Source organism: Austrofundulus limnaeus, unplaced genomic scaffold (genome assembly GCF_001266775.1).
Source record: "Austrofundulus limnaeus strain Quisiro unplaced genomic scaffold, Austrofundulus_limnaeus-1.0 Scaffold878, whole genome shotgun sequence".
Classification (NCBI taxonomy): Eukaryota; Metazoa; Chordata; class Actinopteri; order Cyprinodontiformes; family Rivulidae; genus Austrofundulus; species Austrofundulus limnaeus.
In genome coordinates, this window is record NW_013953280.1 from 9,021 (window position 1) to 18,280 (window position 9,260).

The following is a 9,260-nucleotide window of genomic DNA, read 5'->3' on the forward strand; positions in this document are numbered from 1 at the left end:
CTTTTAGCTAAACTGAGGCAGCACAAGCATGCAACACATAGAAATAAAGACTTGATGGAAAAAATATAAAAATAATTAAGTATAAACATTTAACACACACAAATGTATGTACAAGTAAAAGGAAAAACAATGAATATGTTTTAAAAAAACAGTCAAGTTTAAATTATGTGTTCAAATATATAGACTAATTTATTGGAATCTGGAAAAACACATGTGAAAGTCAATTAAAATATAAAACAGGAGATAAAGTTCTCCTTTTTAATTTAATTGGTGCACTTTAAGTGTATTTATTTAGTGGTTCATATAATTCTGTTTTTCTTCTTAATGATGTCAGTGTTGGTCCTCCGTACTGCAGAAGTCTGATAATCCTCATGTTAGGTGTGTTGGAGCAGAGGAACAGGTAAAACATGCAGGGCTGCGGCCCTCCAGGACCAGGACTGACCAGGCCTGTTTTAGGAGCTGCCCTGGTTCCACACAGCTGATCCTAACGAGTGTTTAATTAGTGGTCCTCTGCAGACCCTGATGGCAAACTGAGAAGATGAATCAGCTGTGTTGAAACAGGGACAAATCTAAAACCTGCAGGAGACCGGTCCTTCAGGACCAGAGCTGGACATGCCTGGTCTAGAGTCACGTCACACACCTGGAGTAGCCTCTGCTGCTGGAGGAGGAAAACACAACAAACTGTTTGTGTGTTTGTGTGTTTGTGTGTTTGTTTGTGTGAACCAGACACAGTCTGTTTGGAGGGAGCTCAGTTAAAAGCATCGATGCGGACCTGAGTCGACTCTTCACAGCCACGTCTCTCATGCAGATAGACGACAACATCATGAGGTTGGTGTGACACCTTTAATCAGTCTTCATGAAGCTGTCCTGCCTGACCGCTGCTGTTTCCACAGGAAGTTCCACGGCCACAGCTCTCTGAAGGAGTACTACGAGAAGGAGAGCTGTGTTCATTACATCCACAATGTAAGGCCTGCCTTTAGCCCCGCCCTCTTCTTGCTCTGTCACCTGTTACTGACAGGACTCTGTGTAAACCTGCAGGTGAACGTGCCGCTGCTGCTGGTCAACTCTGCAGACGATCCTTTGGTTCACGACTCGCTGCTCGCCATCCCGCGCACGCTGGCAGGTTTGTTTAATGAGCTTTGAAGTGACAGAAACCTCCCAAACATGGTGGTTATTAATGAAACATTAATTTACCTGCTGGATGGATCAGGAGCTCACAGGACAACAGAAAGGATTAGTTTGATCCTCATCAGGTCATCAAGCAAGAGTTCAAAACTAAACAACTGGACTTTTATTTTGAAATTCAACACCTGCTTCCTGCTGAGTTCCAGCTTTAGATCCACCTGAGACGCCTCACCTGAGACACCTCACCTGAGAGTCCTCACCTGAGACGCCTCACCTGAGACGCCTCACCTGAGACGCCTCACCTGAGACGCCTCACCTGAGACGCCTCACCTGAGACGCCTCACCTGAGACGCCTCGTTAAGCACTTAGATCAGGCTGGAGTCCTTCTTAATGAGGCTCGTTAGGCTTTGTCTGTAAGGTGTGTGTGTGAGAACATCTCAGGTACAGGTGTGTCATGATGTTGTACAGGTGTAGGTGTGTCCTGATGTTGGACAGGTGTAGGTGTGTCCTGATGTTGGACAGGTGTAGATGTGTCCTGATGTTGGACAGGTGTAGGTGTGTCCTGATGTTGGACACACCTACACCTGTCCAACATCAGGACAGGTGTAGGTGTGTCCTGATGTTGGACAGGTGTAGATGTGTCCTGATGTTGGACAGGTGGAGATGTGTCCTGATGTTGGACAGGTGGAGATGTGTCCTGATGTTGGACAGGTGTAGATGTGCCCTGATGTTGGACAGGTGTAGATGTGTCCTGATGTTGGACAGGTGTAGATGTGTCCTGATGTTGGACAGGTGTAGATGTGCCCTGATGTTGGACAGGTGTAGATGTGCCCTGATGTTGGACAGGTGTAGATGTGTCCTGATGTTGGACAGGTGTAGATGTGTCCTGATGTTGGACAGGTGTGTCCTGATGTTGGACAGGTGTGTCCTGATGTTGGACAGGTGTGTCCTGATGTTGGACAGGTGTAAGTGTGTCCTGATGTTGGACAGGTGTAAGTGTGTCCTGATGTTGGACAGGTGTAGGTGTGTCCTGATGTTTGACAGGTGTAGGTGTCAGTGTGGACCTGCAGACGTGTCTCAGTCATAAAAACATCAAGTTAATCTTTATTGAAGCTTTAAACAGCTCTTATCAGATTCAGGAAGCTGTGAGGGCCATATTTGGATGTGTTTCCTGTCTTCCTTGTTGTGACTCAGACCTGTGTCCTGCTCTTTGATCTTCAGAAAAAAAGCCCAACGTGATGTTTGCACTGACGCTTCATGGAGGACACCTGGGCTTCTTCGAGGGGGCGGTGCTCTTCCCTCAGCCGCTCACCTGGATGGATAAGGTCATCGTGTCTTACGCCAACGCCATGTGCCAGTGGGAGAAGCAGAAAGCACCGTGCCAAGGCCAGCCCTGCAGCCAGCCCTGCAGCCCGCCCTGCAGCCAGGGCTCCTGCCTGGAGCAGAGAGCCTGAACCTGGGTCTGACACCTGCACCCAGAGGAGACACCTGGACCTGCTCCGTCTTCTGCCTTCTCCTCTGCTGCTGCTCACCTCCACCTACAACGACCTGTCACCACCACAAAACTGCCTTTGTGTCTGCAGACCACACCTGGGACCAGATCATAGAACCACACCTGGGACCAGATCACAGAACCACACCTGGGACCAGATCACAGAACCACACCTGGGACCAGATCACAGAACCAGTTCTGTGTTTTCTGGACCCAGAAGAAGCTCAGCTCCTCCAGGACAGGTTAGTTTCTCTGTGACTGCTGGACGCTCAGAATTAGTCTCAGTACACATGGGTTGGGACTCGCTGGGGACAGGTTGGGACAGGTTGTCTCTTGTGGGTTGAGCAGAACTCCTGGGTCCATGTTCCTCTTGCCTCAGATCAGCTGCAGGTCCACAGAACCTCCTGGAGCTGCTGCCAACACTAAAGAAACCTCAGTGAAAACAGTTATTTGGCCGTTTGATGCTATGAAACAGAAGGTTCTGGACTTCAGGTTCTGGACTTCAGGTTCTGGACTTCAGGTTCTGAGCTGTGAGGTCCAACACCAGACCAGAACTGACCCAGGTCTTTGTGTTCGTGGTTCTGAAGGTTCTGGTTTGGTTCTGCAGGTCCTGTATTTCTTCCTGCTGGGTTCAGGATTTAACTTGTTTCAGCCTAAAGTTAAAAGACCAAACCAGACTCCAGAACCAGGACCAGGACCAGGACCTGGAACCAGTGAGGTCCGGTCCAGAAGGATGTGGTGTGGAACACTGAGACCTGCAGCTGACCTCAGAACCTCCTGCTGGACTTGTTGGGTTTTTTAAACCAAACCAGCTGAAAAACAACTTCATCTTTATTTAAAACTGGATGTAGAGTTTCTGTCTGTTAGCAAAATATCTGCTGAGCCACTGGACAGAGGTTAAWAACTGGCTCCTCCTCACTCAGGTGTGCAGGTGTTCATGTGAGGCAGGTGGTAGAGCTGTCCTAATCCACACCTGGCCCACACCTTGTTCACACCTGGCCCAGGTCTGGTCTGCACTTGGTCCACACCTGGTCCCACACCTGCTCCACACCTGCTCCACACCTGGCCCAGGTCTGGTCTGCACCTGGCCCACACCTGCTCCACACCTGGCCCAGGTCTGGTCCACACCTGGCCCACACCTGGCCCAGGTCTGGTCTGCACTTGGTCCACTCTTGGCCCCACACCTGCTCTAAACATGGTCCACACCTGGCCCAGGTCTGGTCTCCACCTGCTCCACATCTGGCCCCACACCTGCTCCAAACATGGTCCGCACCTGGCCCAGGTCTGGTCTGCACTTGGTCCACACCTGGCCCACACCTGGCCCAGGTCTGGTCTCCACCTGCTCCACATCTGGCCCCACACCTGCTCCAAACATGGTCCGCACCTGGCCCAGGTCTGGTCTGCACTTGGTCCACTCTTGGCCCCACACCTGCTCCAAACATGGTTCGCACCTGGCCCAGGTCTGGTCTGCACTTGGTCCACACCTGGCCCCACACCTGCTCCACACATGCTCCACATCTGGCCCAGGGCTGGTCTGCACCTGGCCCACACCTGGCCCAGGTCTGGTCTGCACTTGGTCCACTCCTGGCCCCACACCTGGCCCAGGGTTGGTCTGCACCTGCTCCACACCTGGCCCACATCTGCTCCATACCTGGCCCAGGTCTGGTCTGCACTTGGTCCACACCTGGCCCACACCTGCTCCACACCTGGCCCACACCTGCTCCACACCTGGCCCACACCTGCTCCACACCTGGCCCACACCTGGTCCAGGTGTGGTCCGGTTCTTCTGCACTGAAAAGCCAGTGTGTGCAGTGAAAGCTGCAGTCGGGACGTTCTTTAGATTTTTTAAGAACAAAGTATTTTGTATCGTTTTCTGATTTGTTTGTTTCAGAGCTCCGCCTCCGAGCCACAAAAACCAAAAATGTCAGCTTCCTTCTCGACTTTACAACAAAACAGTCCAAATAATTTGATCAGACTAAAGTTTGTTGAAAGTTCTGAAGGAGTGGGACTGTAAAGGAGCGGACCAGAACCTGTCTTTTGATGCTTTTATTGTGAAAAATGTAAAAAGGTGTTTTCGGGGTTGTGGATCAGTTSGAGGCTTCAGGACTCTGACCTCAGACTGAAAGTTGGAATAAAGAATAAAAATCTGTTTTGTCACTTTAAATGTAAATAAATGTAAAAGCAGAAAAAGGGGAGAATCTTCAGTGTTTGTGTTGTGAGAGGGTGAAACCAGCTTTAACTTCCTGTTTCCTGATTTCAAAATAAAACAATGTTTTTATGATTCCTGCAGCCAWACAAGCTGCTCTCTGCAAAATAAATTATTTAAAAATATAAAAAGTTGTCGTTTCATTTAAGTTTTTTAACTGTTCAACTTTATATTTCAATAAATTATTAAAATGATCTTAAATCCTCTTATTTGATAGAATAATTCAGATGTGACAAGTTAAAAGTTTCACTTCCTGTTTGAAGGAGTGTTTGACCTTTAACCTCTGGGTCATTCTTAAATAATAAATTAAAGGTATTTATTTGACAAACAGCTGCTCATCAGTTAAAATTAAAACAGCTTTTATCTTACGTTTAGAATAAAATGTCATCTTTGTGTTAAACTGACATGTTTTTATTAGTATATTTTATAGTAAATATATATTGTATATTTATTATAGTGAGTTCTGATTCAAATCCATTCAAATGAACTAATAAATGTTTCTTGTCCACAAGGTGGCGCTGTGAGCTAATAGTTAAAATGATTATTTGATGATCAAGTGACTCAGTAAATCAAATCTAATCAGTTTGTGATGATTAATGTCAGCTGAGATGAACTGATGAAAAACCTCCTGAACGGATGAATAAACTGCAGTTTTGGTCATAATCTGGTGAAATGAGAAAACCACAGATTTAAGTCTGACTTCCTGTTTCCAGGAACATCTGGTGGAAACAGCTGGATCATAAACAGCTGCTAATAACGGCTGAAACACGTCTCCCAGCTTCCAGCAGCTTGTTGCTGTTAGACTTCAGAGTTTAAACAGGGTCTGACAGGGTCCAGACCAGGACCCCCTGAAACCCATCATCATCATCATCATCACCAGCGTGAGACTGAGGTCAGGAAACCAGCAGGGCTGACAGGAACCCAGGCGTCTCTGCGTTTAAAGACTATCTTTTAAAAAAAACACCTTGAGTTCAGATAAACGTGTTTTCACAGATTCTCCTCTTAAAGTCTTCCATGCTTTTAGTTTGAAAGAACAGGAAATAGGCTTTTATCGCTGCCACTTCCTGCCCACGTTGTGCATTAATATTTCGTTTGAATCTTTCAGCTCAGAGTAAAGAATCCAAACGAAAAAAGAGACGAGTTTTACCGAACGGTTCTCTGTGAGTCACAGGGACCTCGCCCACACGGACCCACCAAGAACAACACAGAGGTCCCGTGTGATCCGTCACCCTGAGGCCTGCAGACCGTCACAGGCTGTCAGGGCCGTGAGGTCACACTGTGACCTTTGACCTCTGGGTGACGTCACAGCTGCAGGTCACATGTTCACCACAGTTTCCATTTTTTATGTAAAGTGCCAGTGACGTCAGATTTTTGTAATAAATATGGATGCACTTTTAAAAAGATAACAAAAATAACACATTGCAAAAAAGATTTCATGTCTCTGAGATGAACGGTTGTTGAGATGTTTGTATGTGAAGAAACAGGAAGTGATGTCACAGGGGAATGTTGACTGTGAACAGATCATTGCTACAGCGGCTYACAACACAGACTGTAGAGAAGAATCTGATCTTTTTTATTATTATTACTTTGAGTCACCATCAAAGAYATGAAGAACWSTRAGAGTTTAARACCAGAGAGGTTTTTTTAAAGAGTTCCCCTGTGATGTCACTTCCTGTTTCACTTTGGCTGAGCCAKATTCAGAGGAAATTATGTCATTTATGGGACAAAATGGGTCAAATCGTGTGTGTTATGTCAAGTTTCTTAAATATAAAGATGTTTTCTTTAACTTTTTGTATGTGAAGGGTACTCATGTCACAGACACTTTAAATTTGACTAAATATTTGTCTTTCATCCAAACGTCGGCCATGTTGTTGGACCAAATGAGATCATGTGTCAGAAGTGTTTCTGCAGAAATGCTGACAGACGAGCAGCGATTCTCTCCAGAAAACCTGAATATGATCAGATCGTGTTCCTGCAGCAAACTGCAGAGCTGAAGTTTCTGAGGTCTGATTAGAAGCTGCAGGAAGTCGAGGCCTTAAATTAAAGCAGCACTGCTCCCTGTGTTTGTTAGWGACCAGAAACACCCAGAACCTTCAGATTCTGCTGCTTTGGTTCTGATCCAAAAAGCCTGGAAATTCCTGCAGAATAAACTGAGTGTCGATGAAACCTAACACACACACACACACACACACACACACACACACACACACACNAGTATTGACTCAGTGTTGACTCAGTATTGTCTAAGTATTGACTCGGTGTTGACTCAGTATTGACTCAGTGTTGACTCAGCCTTTACTCATTAGTGACTCAGTATTGACTCTGTATTGTCTAAGTATTGACTCAGTGTTGACTCAGCCTTTACTCCTTAGTGACTCAGTGTTGACTCAGTATTGTCTAAGTATTGACTCAATGTTGACTCAGTGTTGACTCAGCCTTTACTTATTAGTGACTCAGTGTTGACTCAGTATTGACTCAGCCTTTACTCATTAGTGACTCAGTATTGACTCAGTATTGACTCAGTATTGTCTAAGTATTGACTCAGTATTGACTCAGTGTTGACTCAGCCTTTACTGGTTAGTGACTCAGTATTGAGTCAGTATTGAGTCAGTATTGAGTCAGTGTTGAGTCAGTATTGACTCAGTATTAACTCAGTATTGACTCAGTATTGACTCAGTCTCTGTCAGCACGGTGATGGAGGGTTGACGGTTTTATGAGTGAACCATGAAGTCCTCTGTAGTTTCTTGTCATCTGTTGTTTGAAGGCAGCATCTTCATTCCTAAAAGAACCAAGCAGAACATTTTAAAGCTCAGATGTAATGTTCCTGCTCTGGGCTCCCAGTGTTTGGGGTAAAAGAGTTCCTGCAGCGCCTGTAGGTCCAGACTGGGATCAGTTTGTGGTGGAGTTTGAGCTGCAGCTGAGAGGTTTGTGTAAAGTGTACGTTTTTCATAATGGATGTCCAATCCTACACAGTTTATAGAATGTTTTCATCAGTGCAGGCTGATGGTATGCTCCCACTAAACTACACACACACACACACACACACACACACACACACACACACACACACACACACNTCACTACACTCTATCACTTCACTCTATCACCTCACCCTGTCACTTCAGACATTGTGTGAAGTGATTAAGTCACATTAACAGAGTACGTTGACTGTAAAATGTGGTCCTTTAATGCAGTCTGTTTTTCTGGTGCTGTTCTCTTCATCATTTATCAGCTCTCTTCCTCCTCCTCCTCTGACTTGTGTTTTATAAAACAGTTTGTATTTCTCCTCAGGCTGACGCTGTAGAATAAAGGACAGTAAACTGAGTGAACAGTTTCTTCTGTCTTTGGGAGAGTTTCTGACAGATGGTAGCGGTGAGCTGCTGGCAGCAGGGAACGTTTTCCATCCCTAAGATGGTCAGATTGTTGCGGGGGGACGCAGAGAGCATAAATCACATGTAGAGGGGCGATAAGTGGGCTGTTAGACTGGACTGGATCCTCTCCAGGGTGCCCCAAACAAGACAGAACCTGAGTAAATCTGTGTCTCCGGACTCAGGGTGTGGACAACAGAATCCTAATCTTTAGTTTGATAAATAGTTCCAGAAGGAACTGTGTATCCATCAACTTGACTAAATGTTGTCTGAAAACTGACTCAGCAATTACTCAGTATTGATTCAGTGTTGACTCAGCATAAACTCAGTATTGAATCAATATCGACTAAGTATTGACTCAGTGTTGACTCAGCATAAGCTCAGTATTGAATCAATATCGACTGAGCATTGACTCAGTATTGACTCAGTATTGTCTAAGTATTGACTCAGTGTTGACTCAGTATTGNAGTATTGACTCAGTGTTGACTCAGTATTGTCTAAGTATTGACTCAGTGTTGACTCAGTATTGACTCAGTGTTGACTCAGCCTTTACTCAGTATTAACTTAGTATCGACTCAGCATTAGCTCAATATTGACTCATCCATTATTCATTAGTGAGTCATTATGAACTCAGTGTTGACTCAGTATTAACCCAATATTGACTTAGTGTTGACTCAGCATAAACTCAGTATTGACTCAAAAATGACTCTGTTTTGAGTCATTATTGACTCAACATTAACCCAATATTAACTCAGCTTTAACTCAGTATTGACTCAGTGTTGACTCAGTATTGACTCAGCATTAACCCAAAATTGACTCAGCATTTACTCAATATTGACTCAGCCTTTACTCATTAGTGAGTCAGTATTGACTCAATATTGACTCAGTATTGAGTCAGTGTTGACTCAGTATTGACTCAGTGTTGACTCAGGATTGACTCGATATTGACACAGTATTGAGTCAGTATTGACTCAGTGTTGACTCAGTATTGTCTAAGTATTGACTCGGTGTTGACTCAGTATTGACTCAGTGTTGACTCAGGATTGACTCGATATTGACTCGGTGTTGA

At 45.2% G+C, this 9,260-nt stretch overlaps 3 protein-coding genes across 7 annotated transcripts in view; 1 reads left to right on the top strand and 2 right to left on the bottom strand.

Annotated features, from left to right (window-relative positions):
- The window catches only part of LOC106533067 (abhydrolase domain-containing protein 2-A), a 12,012-nt gene extending 8,129 nt beyond the window's left edge, over window positions 1–3,883 (top strand). Inside the window, exons 9-12 of the mRNA XM_014029277.1 lie at window positions 727–828; window positions 894–963; window positions 1,039–1,123; window positions 2,347–3,883. Of these exons, the coding sequence (XP_013884731.1) occupies window positions 727–828; window positions 894–963; window positions 1,039–1,123; window positions 2,347–2,579 (490 nt within the window). The 3' untranslated portion in view covers window positions 2,580–3,883. The remainder of the gene's footprint in view (window positions 1–726; window positions 829–893; window positions 964–1,038; window positions 1,124–2,346) is intronic.
- Window positions 1,562–2,233, bottom strand: LOC106533070 (coagulation factor V-like). Of its 2 annotated transcripts, none has more exons than XM_014029282.1 (2): window positions 1,739–2,233; window positions 1,562–1,678 (listed from the first exon to the last, which is right to left on the bottom strand). In XM_014029282.1, exons 1-2 carry the CDS (start codon window positions 2,208–2,210, stop codon window positions 1,578–1,580), a joined length of 573 nt encoding a protein of 190 aa, XP_013884736.1. In that variant the 5' UTR covers window positions 2,211–2,233; the 3' UTR covers window positions 1,562–1,577. The 2 variants fall into 2 exon arrangements, with proteins under 2 accessions (XP_013884736.1, XP_013884735.1); XM_014029281.1 differs by having other exon boundaries at window positions 1,562–1,700; window positions 1,734–2,233.
- On the bottom strand, window positions 2,956–4,823 carry LOC106533068 (uncharacterized). 4 transcript variants are annotated; one of them, XM_014029279.1, is made up of 3 exons: window positions 3,968–4,823; window positions 3,680–3,923; window positions 2,956–3,634 (listed from the first exon to the last, which is right to left on the bottom strand). In XM_014029279.1, the coding sequence occupies exons 1-3, from the start codon at window positions 4,264–4,266 to the stop codon at window positions 3,533–3,535; spliced, it is 645 nt and encodes a 214-aa protein (XP_013884733.1). In that variant the 5' UTR covers window positions 4,267–4,823; the 3' UTR covers window positions 2,956–3,532. The 4 variants fall into 4 exon arrangements, 3 of the variants coding, with proteins under 3 accessions (XP_013884733.1, XP_013884732.1, XP_013884734.1); XR_001312185.1 differs by having other exon boundaries at window positions 2,956–3,923; window positions 4,102–4,823; XM_014029278.1 differs by having other exon boundaries at window positions 2,956–3,923.
- Between the last annotated feature and the right edge of the window lie 4,437 nt (window positions 4,824–9,260).

Excerpts from the sequence above, each read along its gene's own strand:
- LOC106533070 (XM_014029281.1), bottom strand. The coding sequence starts at position 2,210 with ATGACTGAGACACGTCTGCAGGTCCACACTGACACCTACACCTGTCAA. Across the intron at positions 1,701-1,733 it reads GTCCAACATCAGGACACACC|TGTCCAACATCAGGACACAC; the intron begins TACACCTGTCCT and ends CAGGTGTAGGTG.
- LOC106533068 (XM_014029278.1), bottom strand. The coding sequence starts at position 4,266 with ATGGAGCAGATGTGGGCCAGGTGTGGAGCAGGTGCAGACCAACCCTGG. Across the intron at positions 3,924-3,967 it reads TGGAGCAGGTGTGGGGCCAG|GTGTGGACCAAGTGCAGACC; the intron begins ATGTGGAGCAGG and ends GGTGTGGGCCAG.